Source organism: Danio rerio, chromosome 13 (genome assembly GCF_052040795.2).
Source record: "Danio rerio strain M-AB ecotype USA chromosome 13, GRCz13ab, whole genome shotgun sequence".
NCBI classification, from domain to species: Eukaryota; Metazoa; Chordata; class Actinopteri; order Cypriniformes; family Danionidae; genus Danio; species Danio rerio.
In genome coordinates this window covers 47,494,928-47,510,424 of record NC_141033.1, presented here as the reverse complement: position 1 = coordinate 47,510,424, position 15,497 = coordinate 47,494,928, and the positions used below count along the sequence as shown (strand labels likewise).

General features: G+C 35.9%; 3 protein-coding genes across 8 annotated transcripts; all 3 read left to right on the top strand.

Moving 5' to 3' along the window:
• The first annotated feature begins 1,666 nt into the window (after positions 1–1,666).
• Positions 1,667–6,062, top strand: si:dkeyp-2e4.3. 3 transcript variants are annotated; one of them, XM_087277238.1, is made up of 5 exons: positions 1,697–1,734; positions 3,105–3,246; positions 3,867–3,986; positions 4,606–4,724; positions 5,090–6,062. In XM_087277238.1, exon 5 carries the CDS (start codon positions 5,113–5,115, stop codon positions 5,872–5,874), a length of 762 nt encoding a protein of 253 aa, XP_087133364.1. In that variant the 5' UTR covers positions 1,697–1,734; positions 3,105–3,246; positions 3,867–3,986; positions 4,606–4,724; positions 5,090–5,112; the 3' UTR covers positions 5,875–6,062.
• Positions 6,063–8,609: 2,547 nt separating this feature from the next.
• si:dkeyp-2e4.7 lies at positions 8,610–11,967 on the top strand. Of its 4 annotated transcripts, none has more exon segments than NM_001441599.1 (2): positions 8,610–8,692; positions 10,084–11,967. In NM_001441599.1, a coding segment is annotated over 1 exon segment (705 nt). In that variant the 5' UTR covers positions 8,610–8,692; positions 10,084–10,113; the 3' UTR covers positions 10,819–11,967.
• Positions 11,859–15,144, top strand: si:dkeyp-2e4.5. Its single transcript, NM_001423541.2, is given in 2 exon segments — positions 11,859–11,980; positions 14,279–15,144. A coding segment is annotated over 1 exon segment (744 nt). The 5' UTR covers positions 11,859–11,980; positions 14,279–14,321; the 3' UTR covers positions 15,066–15,144.
• Positions 15,145–15,497: the final 353 nt, after the last annotated feature.

Here is a 15,497-nt window from a genome sequence, read left to right as displayed (position 1 = left end):
GTTGTTAGGAAATGGTTTAGTGCAATGTAAAGTGCAAAACTTACTTGAAATACACATGATTTATGGGCAGAATCCAGTTTTTATTTCATATACATGCATGTATAAATTTATGTTAATTTTCTTCCAAAACGATGCATACTCCACACTCCAAATCACTAGGTGGTGGAAGTGCATCTTTTCTTAGTCTGTCAAAACTGCAATAAAACACCAGAAGAAGAGGAAGACCCTTTAAAGGGCCATGACACCCCCCACTTTCGGTAAAAGTCTACTTCAGAATTTTTTCAAAAGATGCATGATTAATGGGCGTGGAGCTCCGCGAGCATCGGGCAGGAGTGGGCGTAGCCAGCAGGGGAGAACATGAGTGAACCAACTGTTGTTGTCAGTTAGCTCACAAAATGAGACACAAACCGTGAGGAGACGCATGAGTTTATAGTTTACAAAGTTTAAATGCAAAGAAATGAACAGTGATTTAATGCCCTGCTGCATTTGTTATTCTCCCTCAATCCCCGTATACAGCAGACTCAGTGCAGCAGGTCTCCTGAGCTGTCTATTTTAACCATTAGCCCTGCTGGTAATCTGGAGGATTTAGGCAAACACAGCAGCACGGCGATGTGTCTGAATGTGAACGAACTCCTGATAAAAGACAGCGTCCGCCATTCTCTAATTCTCGTGCTGCTCTCCCGACAAAAATGCTAGCAGCACACACAGCTTTGCTGTATGATCGGCCCTGACAAGATCGCGGGGGAAAACATGCAACAAACCCCGTGGATGATGGAAACAAATGCATATGAGCCTTCATGAATGGCTAAATACTGTGCCGTGGTTTTCGTGTCTCTCAGCTCGGGCTTGACACTGGCAGGTCTGGCAGGTCTCATGAATAATTAAGCAGCCGGCTCTTCTCATAGGATAAGAAAACTCCGCTATGAATAATAATGAGAAACCGACGCGTCATCATTGCACTTGCAGTACTGTGCTACGTCGCAGATTTTGATCCCGCCCTAAAAATCATTTTTAACCCGGAAGCTGAAATTAGCTGACAAAAGCTCAAAATTATCCAGTTTTCCCCACAATTAAAGCTGACAGGTGCTAACATTGTCTTAACTGATGCTCAACACACACACATCTGTTAATATATAAAAAAAAAAGTTCTCCAGGGTGTCCTGAACCTTTAAAAAGTCCTGAGGGGGCAAAAAAGCGCCTTCTAGCTTGAGAAGAGTATAAACCATAGGTCTCAAACTCAATTCCTAGAATAGGTCATACAACACTGAACTACAATCTGCACAAAATAGAGAAGCATTAAACTAGGAAATGTGACAAGTGTGGACATTTAGAAACTGCTAACTCTATTTTAGTTTGTCAAAAAGGGAGAGATTTCAATTAATTCATGAATTAGGTCTCCTGGTTTGAACATTTCTCTTTAAAAGTGTTGTTGAAATGGTTCAGTGTAATGTAAAGTGCAAAAAGACAGGATTACTTGAAAGACACTAGATTTAAGGACAGAATACAGTTTTTTTATTATTATTTTTTACATAAATATTTTAGTTTTCTTTAAAACTATCCACACTCTAAATCAGTTGGTGGCGAAAATGCAGCTTCTCCTTGGTCTGCCAAAACTGCAAAAAAGCACTGGAAGACCCTCTTAAAGACCTGCGGATGGCAGCAAAGCGCCTTTATGAGTCAAGTCTGCCCAAATATCAGAAGAAGAAGAAGATCGTACAAAACAGGACATGGCATGTAAATCTTTTATTGTTCATTGTTAATTCTGTGGATCAGGACGTTTCTGAATGTGTGTATAAGTAGCTACACAAATATTGCAAGTTTTCTCCGTGTCTCTCAGCAAAATCTTAACAAGTTTTGAGTTAATGGAGAACTAAGTTAACCTTTGAGAGCTTTGTAACAAACTAATGATTTTGAGTTTTGAGAGAAAGTGCATAAGACTTCCAAAGGAGGCGATTTATATACAGTGTATATATATATATATATATATATATATATATATGAGCAATTCCAGCATAATATACGAGACATTTGCTGTAAAAACTCAAAACATAAATTCACATGGAAAGTATATGTTAACATTATATTGAAACTTTTGTTTTTATTTTCTAGAGCAACTGAGCACAGAGTTATAGAAGCAAGAAAAATATCAATCTGTAAACATGTTTTTATATTTTAAATGTGGAAAGTAAGCATGTGTTATGGATGTGACAAAAAGTCTGTCGGTTTACAGTGTACAAAACACTTTGAAGAAATTCTGTGAATTAAACTGCACAACCCAAAAGAAACAATGCTAATCAAAAAGACAAGAGTTGGGTCTCTATAAAACAAAAATGGTTTTATTTTATTTAATATTTTCACATTTATGAGGAAAAAGTGTTGTTATGAATGTGACATCTCTCCGTTATGGATGTGAAAGATGTGAAATTGCCACTTGTGTAACTTTATAAATCAAATATAATAGTTTGAAAACATTGACAGAGACATTTTTGAGTATTTCTAAAGTACTGTACTTGCTTTCACAAAATCCCCAGAAACAGTTTCTGTAGTTTGGTGAAGACTTAATTTTAATTGTAGGGTGTTGTTGGGGCTCCAGGTGGGCCTTCAAGCTCCAAGTGGGCTGTACAAACCTGGAGTTTTTATTTATTTATTTAGTTTTGTACATGACACAGAGTCCAATATTGTGTGTTATGAATGTCTAAGCCTAAACCCAACCTCACAGTAACCTGCTGTGTTTTATTAACGTCTACACCTAAACCCAACCTCACAGTAACCTGCTGTGTTTTATTAACGTCTACACCTAAACCCAACCTCACAGTAACCTGATGTGTTTTATTAGTAACTGCTCCACCTCCACCACCTAAACCCAACCTACTTGTGGTCTAAGTCCCTCCCACTTGGAGGTCTCCAGGCTGCAGCAATACCTACTTGTCCAGCTTTGGCCTGAGAACTGATGCTCTGAGGTGGATGGGTCACTTCCCAGTTATTTTTTAATTATTTATTTTATTCCCCAAGCTACCCAGACAACACAGATCAATCATTTAAGTGCATAAGAAGTACAGTAGGTGGTGGTAATACTTTATTAACGCTACTGGATATTATGTTAGTTGCTGGATTTTTCAGTAGTAGGATCCTAAGGAGTGAACGGCCAGTAAACAAAGAAGAGGAAAAGTGCCTTTACGGGTTTAGTCTGCTGCAAATATCAGAAGCTGATGAATGAATGGAGGAGGAATTCTTGTTGATCGACATGTAAGTCTTTTATTGTTCAGAGTTAAAACTGTGGATCAGGAGGTTTCTGAATGTGTGTATAAGTATACAAAAATCCTGTGTTTTCTTCGTGTCTCTCAGCAAAAGCTGAGTAAACAGAGAACAACCAAGTGAACTTTTCTGAGCTTTGTAACAAACTAATGATTTTTAGGAGAAGGTGCATTAGACTTCTGAAGGAGGCGATTTATCAAAAATAAATGTTATGGAGGCAATGTTTTTGAATAGTTCCATATTACCTCTATCCTATCTCATATAAACCTCTAGTGGTTAAATATGGTAGGTGACAATTAAAAGTCTGTGTTATAGTTGCTAAAATGATAGAATATTGAAAATATGTGTTTTTGAGACCTTTAAAACATCCATGATGGACAAAAAAAATTACATGCAAATAATTGAAGTTATAAGATTGTACTAAACTTGTAAAAGTGTGTAAATGAAGCACATTTACTGCATTTTTAAGCCATTTTAGCATGTTTTTAGGACCATTTCTACTATTGTAGCGCCACCTATAGCCCGATCTCCACAAAATTTAGCATGTTTCTTCACATTGACATGCCACATGTGCTCATCAATTTCTGTGATGCTTTGGGTTTTCCTTATAGGATCCTAAGGAGTGAACGGCCAGTAAACAAAGAAGAGGAAAAGTGCCTTTACGGGTTTAGTCTGCTGCAAATATCAGAAGATGATGAATGAATGGAGGAGGAATTCTTGTTGATCGACATGTAAGTCTTTTATTGTTCAGAGTTAAAACTGTGGATCAGGAGGTTTCTGAATGTGTGTATAAGTATACAAAAATCTCGTGTTTTCTTCGTGTCTCTCAGCAAAAGCTGAGTTAACAGAGAACAACCAAGTGAACTTTTCTGAGCTTTGTAACAAGCTAATGATTTTTAGGAGAAGGTGCATTAGACTTCCGAAGGAGGCGATTTATCAAAAAATAAATGTTATGGAGACAATGTTTTTGAATAGTTCCATATTACCTCTATCCTATCTCATATAAACCTCTAGTGGTTAAATATGGTAGGTGACAATTAAAAGTCTGTTATAGTGGCTAAAAAGATAGAATATTGAAAATATGTGTTTTTGAGACCTTTAAAACATCCATGATGGACAAAAAAAATTACATGTAAATAATTAAAGTTATAAGATTTTACTAAACTTGTAAAAGTGTGTAAATGAAGCACATTTACTGCATTTTTAAGCCATTTTAGCATGTTTTTAGGACCATTTCTACTATTGTAGCGCCACCTATAGTGCGATCTCCACAAAATTTTGCATGTTTCTTCACATTGACATGCCACATGTGCTCACCAATTTCTGTGATGCTTTGGGTTTTCCTTATAGGATCCTAAGGGGTGAACGGCCAGTAAACAAAGAAGAGGAAAAGTGCCTTTACGGGTTTAGTCTGCTGCAAATATCAGAGATGATGAATGAATGGAGGAGGAATTCTTGTTGATCGACATGTAAGTCTTTTATTGTTCAGAGTTAAATCTGTGGATCAGGAGGTTTCTGAATGTGTGTATAAGTATACAAAAATCCTGTGTTTTCTTCGTGTCTCAGCAAAAGCTGAGTAAACAGAGAACAACCAAGTGAACTTTTCTGAGCTTTGTAACAAACTGATGATGTTTAGGAGAAGGTGCATTAGACTTCTGAAGTAGGCGATTTATCAAAAATAAATGTTATGGAGGCAATGTTTTTGAATAGTCTAAATAGGACTCGTTCCATATTATGACTTCTTTTTAGTCTTATCTATGGCTTTTTATTTCAATTTGACATGTGTAATGAGAAACTCTGAATGTTTACTTCTCTTTTTAATCTGTTTCATTAGATTTCAAACCAGACTGCATCGATATGAAGCCTGTGATCAATAATGAAGAGTCTTTTCAGGGAGCTCCAAAATCTGAATCCATTAATGATGATGTGGAAACTTTGGTTCTGAGTAAAACAGAAGGATCGGCTGCTCTCTTTTGCAGACGGCTGAAATATCGAGTAAAAACTGATGAAACATCAGATCAAAGTTCATCAGATACTGACACAGAAGATGAGCTTCCCATCTCCACATCTCCAACCCCTGGTAAAAAGTTTGTCTGTAAGCTGTGTGGCTCAGAGTTTGGTAGTAACATAAGTATGGTGCGTCACATGCGAATACACACAGGAGAGACGCCGTATGTCTGTGAAGTCTGTGGGAAAGCGTTCAGACGCAAAGACTGGCTTAAACTGCACAGTAGCGTTCATACTGGTATCAAACGCAAACGCAAGCGTGAGAAGAAATTCAGCTGTGATCAGTGTGAGAAGAAGTTTGATGGTCCTACTGATCTTCAGTACCATTTAAATAAGCACAGAGGCGAGAGGCCGTTCGCCTGCATTCAGTGCAATAAAACCTACTTCAGTAGGTCTGATCTTTGTCGACACCTCAAGGACTGTCATTCAGATAAAAAGTACAGCTGCTCTTTGTGTGGACATGAATTCACACGCCACTTTTCGTTGCAGAAACACATGCGGATCCACACAGGAGAGAGACCTTACTCCTGTCCACACTGTGAGAAGACTTTCTCCTATAAATACAGCTTTGACATGCATGTTAAAAGTGCTGTATGTAGGAGAGATAAATGAGATATTGTAGTACAAATGAAAAATATGGAAAAAATATTCACTTTGTCTCTCCTATTATGACTCCATGTAAGTTGCCAGATTGATGACAATCTAGTTTTACACTGTGAACTGCTCAGCTACTTGCTGTGTTTGTAATATTTATATTGTTTGCTAATTAAAACCACCTTGTGGATTTTTACAACTCTGAATCTGCATCTCATTACTGTCCTGTGGAGGTCACATTTTCAGCTGCACCAGCATACTATGAAGCAGCCTTCATGACCAGAATGAAATGCGCTGTTTTCCACCAAAGCGACAATAAAACTGGCAAATAAATAAATAAAAAGAGGAAACATCCAGAGGAAACAACAGCTAGCACATGTAGGAATTGAGGGAAATGAAGAAATAGATATTCTAGCAAAGAAGGCAGTAAAACATCAGCAAATAAAATTAATGTAGCAATCAGAACTCAAACGATTAATTTCAATGGAAGTACCTAAATACTAATTAAATACCTAAATATTTTTGGCTGCACCCACATACGTTAAAGCAGGCTTCATGACTGAAATTACATGTGCTGTTTTCCACCAAAGCAACATTGGGTGAAATATAGTAGTAGTAGTAGTAGTAATAAAACTTTATTGTCCTTGACAGGAGATTTGTTATGGGCATCGCCATATTGCTGCAGACACTCACTAAAACAAGCAATAAAAAATAACAGAAAATACAACAATTACAAAATTTATAGTGCTAATTAAGATATAGGGCGAGGAGAAGGTCGCTGGTTCGAACCTCGGCTCAATTGGCATTTCTGTGTGGAGTTTGCATGTTCTCCCTGCCTTCGTGGGTTTCCTCCGGGTGCCCCGGTTTCCCCCACAGTCCAAAGACATGCGGTACTGGTGATTTGGGTAGGCTAAATTGTCCGTTGTGTATGAGTGTGTGTGTGTGAATGTGTGTGTATGTTTCCCAGAGATGGGTTGCAGCTGGAAGGGCATCCGCTGCGTAAAAACTTGCTGGATAAGTTGGCGGTTCATTTCGCTGTGGCGACCCCGGATTGATGGGGGGACTAAGCCGACAAGAAAATGAATGAATGAATAATTAAGATATACTCTTATTAAATAAACCCACTGACACAGATACAAAGGATTTCTTATAGCGGTTTAACCTAAACTTTGGGACTCTATATCTTCTACTAGAGGGAAGCAGTTCGTAATGTGGAAACAAAAAATGAGTTGGATCATTTACAATCCTTTCCACCTGATAGAGGACACAGTTCTCATATAAAACTTGAGGATTAAAATATTCGTCGTGCCCGACAATTTTCCATGCTGTCTTTAAGAGATGCATCAGTTTAGATTTACACTGATAGGTTGCCAAACCACACTGTAATACCATACCTGACAATGCTTGATGCTTATTTCCCAAAAGGGCTGACTTATGAGAGAAAAGAGAAGTCAACAGGGTCTTGTCTCTGCATTGTTTGAGGTGACTACATCTCGACCAAATGGTAACAATTGTAGAATGGGGATGGGTGTGGTACACAGAGAACAATCTCATCAATAGTGTTGAAACTGCATTAACATGATAGAGAGAACAGCTGGGTCAACAGCCAAGGAGCAACTTCATTAACATCTAAATGCAACATCAAAAACAGTATAAAGGTTTGAGTTTAAGAATGTTCAGGGTTCATGGTGAACCCAAGCTACTGCCATGTATTTTGAGACTGCTATGCTGAATAAACATCTTCATTGAGATTTTCTTCGTCATCATTTTCTCTTACACTTTCAAGAACTGCTTTATAAAACAACATCATGAGCTTCTTGTTAACTCCAAAAAGACGCAACCTCCGTAAAAAATACAATCTCTGGTGTAAACGAAAACAAACCCACTCAATGTGTGTTTTCCATATAATTGGGTAAACTGGCAGATTTAGAGACCAAAACAAAGACACGCATATCTAAAGGAGAATAACTGACTGTGGCAGTGTATTTCAGACAAACTGTAAGACGTGAAATACTTAGTGACTTAGTACCTAGTACACTAAGTTAATATTACTTGGATATATCCATCTGGATTTACTATTGTATTTTAAGCACAATAGATTAAAAATAAATATTAAGTAGCTTATTGAATTAAACATGACATTTTGAAGTAAAAAAGACAAAATATGATTCATTTGTAAAATGTATTTGGATTATGCTATCTTTATTTACAAGCCCCAAAAATCTTTTTTACAGTTTAAGGAAGAAATGCCCAACATTCCAGAGCAACGAGTCTTAATGAAAACATCTATTTCATATTTAATGTGCTGGAAATGAGAGGAAAAGATATCATCAAGATTAAGAATAGCTCATACAACACTGAAGTACAATCTGCACAAATTAGTGAAGCCTGAGACTGGGATCCAAGTGTGTGGACATTCAGAAACTGCTAACTATATTTTAGTTTGTCAAGGGTATAAAAAGGGAGAGATTTCAATTAATTCATGAATTAGGTCTCCTGGTTTGAACATTTCTCTTTAGGAAATGGTTCAGTGCAATTTAAAGTGCAAAACTTATTTAATTACTTAAAAGAGAAGATTTATAGACAGAATCCAGTTTTTTAATTAATGATTTTTTTACATGAATATTTTAGTTTTCTTTCAAAACTGTCAACATTGGTCTGCCAAAACTGCAATAAAGCACTAGAAGACCCTCTTAAAGACCTGCGGATGGCAGCAAAGCGCCTTTATAAGACAAGTCTGCCCAAATATCAGAAGAAGAAGAAGATGCTCGTACAAAACAGGACAATCATGACCCAACGATGTTGGCAAAATAAATAACTCTTGATTGATTAATAGGCATGTAAGTCTTTTATTGTTCAGTGTTAATTCTGTGGATCAGGAGGTTTCTGAATGTGTGTATAAGTAGCTACACAAGTATTGTATATTTTCTCTGTGTCTCTTAGAAATCTTAACAAGTGTGGAGTTAATGGAGGAAGTTAACTTTGAGCTTTGTAACAAACTAATGATTTATATATATATATATATATATATATATATATATATATATATATATATATATATATATATATATATATATATATATATGAGCAATTCCAGCATAATATACGAGACATTTGCAGTAAAAACTATAAATAAAATAAATTCACATGGAAAGTTTATGTTAACATTATATTGAAACTTTTGTTTATGTTTTCCAGAACAACTGAGCACAGAGTTATAGAAGCAAGAAAATATCAATCTGTAAACATGTTTTATATTTTAAATGTGGAAAATAAACATGCGTTATGGATGTGACAAAAAGTCTGTGGGTTTACAGTGTACAAAACACTTTGTAGAAATTCTGTGAATTAAACTGCACAGCGCAAAAGAAACAATGCTAATCAGAAAGACAAGAGTTGGGTCTCTATAAAAAAAAAAGATTGGTTTTATTTTATTTAATATTTTCACATTTATGTAAAAAGTGTTGTTATGAATGTGACGTCTCTCCGTTATGGATGTGACAGATGTGAAATTGCCACTTGTGTGACTTTGGTAAATCAAATATATCAGTTTGAAAACAATGACAAAGACATTTTTGAGTATTTCTAAAGTACTGTAAAATACTTGCTTACCCAAAAAACCCAGAAACGGCTTCTGTACTTTGGTGAAAACTTAATTTTTTTCATGGCAAGGTTGACATTTGCATATATATATATATATATATATATATATATATATATATATATATATATATATATATATATATATATATATATACACGTATATGGTTTATTCTGCTGTGGCGACCCCGGATTAATAAAGGGACTAAGCCGACAAGAAAATGAATGAATGATATATATATATAAATATAAATATATATATATATATATATATATATATATATATATATATATATATATATATATATATATATATATATATATATATATATATGTATATATATATATATATAGAGGAGGTCTGCAATTAACAAAGCACTTCATTACCTACACATATACTATATATATATATATATATATATATATATATATATATATATATATATATATATATATATATATATATATAAGGCAATGTTTTTGAACAGTTGGATTACATAATTTGTTCTATTAAGAGTTTTTTTTGGTGTTATCTATGGCGTTTTATACAATTTGGCATGTGTAATGAGAAACACAGCTGAAGAATAACTCTGAATGTTTACTTCTCTCTTCAATCTGTTTCACTAGATGTTTGCTTGAAGTCCGGACTGCATCAATATGAAGCCTGTGATCAAAAATGAAGAGTCTCTTCAGGGAGATCCAGAGTCCAAATCCACTAATAATGATGTGGAAACTTTGGTTCTGAGTAAAACAGAAGGATCGGCTGCTCTCTTTTGCAGACGGCTGAAATATCGAGTAAAAACTGATGAAACATCAGATCAAAGTTCATCAGATACTGACACAGAAGATGAGCTTCCCATCTCCACATCTCCAACTCCTGGTGAAGACTTCATCATGCGAATACACACAGGAGAAGCGCCCTATGTCTGTGAACTCTGTGGTAAAGCGTTCAAACGTAAACACTGGCTTAAAGAACACTTTTACATCCATACTGGTGTCAAACGCAAGCGCAAGAAGAGATTGAGCTGTGATCAGTGTGAAATGAAGTTTGAGTGCTCCTCTGTTCTTCAAGGTCATTTAAATAAGCACAGAGGCGAGAGGCCGTTCGCCTGCGTTCAGTGCGACAAAACCTACTTCAATCAACATGATCTTAATCAACACCTCAGAGACTGTCATTCAGAAAAAAAGCACGGCTGCTATTTGTGTGGAAATGAATTTTCTCGCCGCTCTTTACTGCAGAAACACATGCGGATCCACACAGGAGAGAGACCTTACTCCTGTCCACACTGTGAGAAGACTTTCCCCTATAAATACAGCTTTGAAATGCATGTTAAAGGTGCTGTATGTAGGAGAGATAAATGAGATATTGTAGTACAAATGAAAAATACGGAAAAATATTCACTTTGTCTCTCCTATGATGACTCCATGCAAGTTGCCAGATTGACGACAATCTAGTTTTACACTGTGAACTGCTCAGCTACTTGCTGTGTTTGTAATATTTATATTGTTTGTTAATTAAAAACCACCTTGTGGATTTTTACAACTCTGAATCTGCATCTCATTACTGTCCTGTGGAGGTCACATTTTCAGCTGCACCAGCATACTATGAAGCAGTCTTCATGACTGAAATTAAATGCACTGGTTTCCACCAAAGCAACATGGGGTGCAAAATAACTGGAAAAATTAATGACAAAAAGAGGAAACACCCAAGACCCTTTCAAAGACTGGTAACATTTTTATGGTGCCAGCACATGTAGGTGTTGAGGGAAATGAAGTAGATATTCCTGCAAAGAAAGCAGTAAAACATGAGCAAATAGAAATGAATGCAGCAATCAGAACTCAAAAGATTAAGTTTAATGGAAGAAAGAAATGGCAAACATCATGGATCAACGGCTCTAAAGGAAGACATCTGTTTCAGATTTAACAGTGTGTTGGAAACGAGAGGAAAAGATATGGAGGTTGGAAGAAAGATATCAAGATTAAGAATAGCTCATACAACACTGAACTACACTGCACAAAATAGTGAAGCGTGAAACTGGGATACAAATGTGTGGACATTCAGAAACTGCTAACTATTTTAGTTTGTCAAGCATATAAAAGGAGGAGATTTCAATTCATGAATTAGGTCTCCTGGTTTAAACATTTCTCTTTAAAAGTGTTGTTGAAATGGTTCAGTGCAATGTAAAGTGCAAAACTTATTTAATTACTTGAAAGACAGGATTTATTGACAGAATCTAGTTTTCAATTAATGTTTTTTTACGTAAATGTTTTAGTTTTCTTTAAAACTATCCACACTCTAAATCAGTTGGTGGCAAAAATGCAGCTTCTCCTTGGTCTGCCAAGACTGCAATAAAGCACTGGAAGACCCTCTTAAAGACCTGCGGATGGCAGCAAAGCGCCTTTATGAGTCAAGTCTGCCCAAATATCAGAAGAAGAAGAAGATGATCGCACAAAAGAGGATAATCATGACCCAACGATGTTGGCAAAATAAATGATTATTCTTGATTGATTGATTGATTGGCATGTAAGTCTTTTATTGTTCAGTGTTAAACCTGTGGATCAGGACGTTTCTGAATGTGTGTATAAGTAGCTACAAAAATATTGCAAGTTTCGTCCGTGTCTCTCAGCAAAATCTTAACAAGTGTGTTGAGTTAAAGGAGAACTAAGTTAACTTTTCAGAGCTTTGTAACAAACTAATGATTTTAGGAGAAATACATATATATATATATATATATATATATATATATATATATATATATATATATATATATATATATGTATATGTGTGTGTACGGAACCCCGGAAGGGACGTAGTGGAGGAGAAAAAAAATGGGTGGGTGAAAAAAAAATAATGGGTGAAAGAAAAAAAATGGGTGGGAGGAAAATATATATTTCTAAGTTTTTTGCGTTCTCTCGCAAAGTTTTGCGTTCCCTCGCAAAGATGTTTTGCGTTCTCTCGCAAAACTGTTTCTCCACAAACACTTCCTGTTCACTGCACTCACGTAAACCCTCCCGTTTTTGCCGAAATTCTCCCGTATTTTACCATTCTATCCCACTTTCTTCACATTACTGTGCGTATGCTACCTATGAACCAGTGAATGCATGTATAAGCGCTGACTGACAGACGCGCTTCGTACAATAAACTGATCCCAGATCAGCGTCTGTACACGCCATTTACAGAGGAGCGGGTGTATGTTTAAACAGACAAATACACTGAATAATATGAACTATCTCCGTCCTGCATGTTTTATTTTAAACAGCTTATTTTCTCTTAAATGAGCACAAACAGTTTCTAAAGTAATGGACTGCTTTCATTATAGATCTGTGCATTTTTACAGAGACACCTCTGTTATCAAACTAAACAAAACATGAGATTCATTTGCTGCGCACTTGTTTGATAACAGAAGTGTCCCTTTAAATGGCGTGTACAGACGCTGATCTGGGATCAGTTTATTGTATGGAGCGCGTCTGTCAGTCAGCGCTTAAACATGCATTCACTGGTTCAGAGGTTGCAAAGTGAAAGGCGACAATCATCGCACAGTAATGTAAAGAAAGTGGGATAGAATGGTAAAATACGGGAGAATTTCAGCAAAAACGGGAGGGTTTATGTGAGTGCAGTGAACAGGAAGTGTTTGTGGAAAAACAGTTTTGCGAGAGAACGCAAAACATCTTTGCGAGAGAACGCAAAAAACTTAGAAATATATATTTTCCTCCCACCCATTTTTTTTCTTTCACCCATTATTTTTTTTTTACCCACCCATTTTTTTTCTCCTCCACTACGTCCCTTCCGGGGTTCCGTATTAGTGTGTGTGTGTGTGTGTGTGTGTGTGTGTGTGTGTGTGTGTGTGTGTGTGTGTGTGTGTGTGTGTGTGTGTGTGTGTGTGTGTGTGTGTGTGTGTGTGTGAGCAATTCCAGCATTATGGACGAGACATTTGCAGTAAAACTCAAACCATAAATTCACATGGAAAGTTTATGTTAACATTATATTGAAACTTTTGTTTATGTTTTCCAGAACAACTGAGCACAGAGTTATAGGAGCAAGAAAATATCAATCTGTAAACATGTTTTAGATTTTAAATGTGGAAAATGAACATCCGTTATGGATGTGACAAAAAGTCTGTGGGTTTACAGTGTACAAAACACTTTGTAGAAATTCTGTGAATTAAACTGCACAACCCAAAAGAAACAATGCTAATCAGAAAGACAAGAGTTGGGTCTCTATAAAACAAAAGTTATTGGTTTTATTTAATTTAATATTTTCACATTTATGAGGGATTTATTTCGTTATGGATGTGACAGATGTGAAATTGTCACTTGTGTAACTTTGTAAATCAAATATAATAGTTTAAAAACATTGACAGAGACATTTTTGAGTATTTCTAAAGTACTGTAAAATACTTGCTTACCCAAAAAACCCAGAAACAATTTCTGTATTTTGGTGAAAACTTAATTTTTTTCTTGGCAGGGTTGACATTTGCACGGAATTGCTCATATGTATATATAAATGTGTGTGTGTTTTAATAGAGGAGGTCCGCATTTAAAAAAAACACCTTATAACCTACACACACACAATCACACACACACACATATATATATATGTGTATATATATATATATATATATATATATATATATATATATATATATATATATATATATATATATATATATAAAGGCAATGTTTTTGAATAGTCGGATAACATAATTTGTTCTTTTATGAGTTTTTAGTTTTTTGGTCTTATCTGTGACATTTTATTCAATTTGGCATGTGTAATGAGAAACACAGCTGAAGAATAACTCTGAATGTTTATGTCTTTATTCAGTCTGTTTCACTAGATGTTTGCTTGAAGTCCGGACTGCATCGATATGAAGCCTGTGATCAACAATGAAGAGTCACTTCAGGGAGATCCAGAGTCCAAATCCACTAATAATGATGTGGAAACTTTGGTTCTGAGTAAAACAGAAGGATCGGCTGCTCTCTTTTGCAGACGGCTGAAATATCGAGTAAAAACTGATGAAACATCAGATCAAAGTTCATCAGATACTGACACAGAAGATGAGCTTCCCATCTCCACATCTCCAACCCCTGGTAAAAAGTTTGTCTGTAAGCTGTGTGGTTTTGAGTTTACTTATCATTCAAATATGGTGCGCCACATGCGAATACACACAGGAGAGACGCCATACGTCTGTGAAATCTGTGGGAAAGGGTTCCAACGTCAAGACTGGCTTAAAGAACACTTTCGGGTCCATACTGGTGTCAAACGCAAACGCAAGAAGACATTCGGCTGTGATCAGTGTGAGAAGAAGTTTCATGGTTCCACAGCTCTCCAAAGCCATTTAAATAAGCACAGAGGCGAGAGGCCGTTCCCCTGCGTTCAGTGTGACAAAAGCTTCTTCAGTCATTCTGATCTGTATCGACACATCAAGCACTGTCATTCGGAAAAACAGCACAGCTGCTCTTTATGTGGAAATGAATTCTCACGCCGCACTTCATTGCTGAAACACATGCGGATTCACACAGGAGAGAGGCCTTACTCCTGTCCACACTGTGGGAAGACTTTCCCCTATAAATACAGCTTTGACATGCATCTTAAACGACACTCAGCCTGAAGATGATGTAATGCACAGAAATCCACACCAAATGTGTTCCTGTTTATTTTGTCATCTCAATAACATCATTAATTTCTAATTGTTCCTTCTGAGTCTTCTTATTTTATTACATGGTTTCATTTTATCATAGTTGTTCAGTGAATCTGATCACATCCTTAACCTAAAGACTTGTTGTTTTTATTATTAATTAACTGAGCATTATGTTTATCATTCTGTACATGAGGATGTTACATTATAAATGTCTTTACTGCCACTTCACTGCAAACCTATGACTGATAATGTATCAGTTTCCATATTATTAATATTTAATATCTGAGAACTGATAATAGTGAATAGTAATTGATCATTAGATCAGCATATTAGAAAGATTTCTTAATAAGACTGCTGCAGTAATGATGCTGAAAACTCAGGTTTGCATCACTTGAATAAATG

Coding starts and splice junctions, on each gene's coding strand:
- si:dkeyp-2e4.3 (XM_087277238.1), top strand. CDS start 5,113: ATGAAGCCTGTGATCAATAATGAAGAGTCTTTTCAGGGAGCTCCAAAA.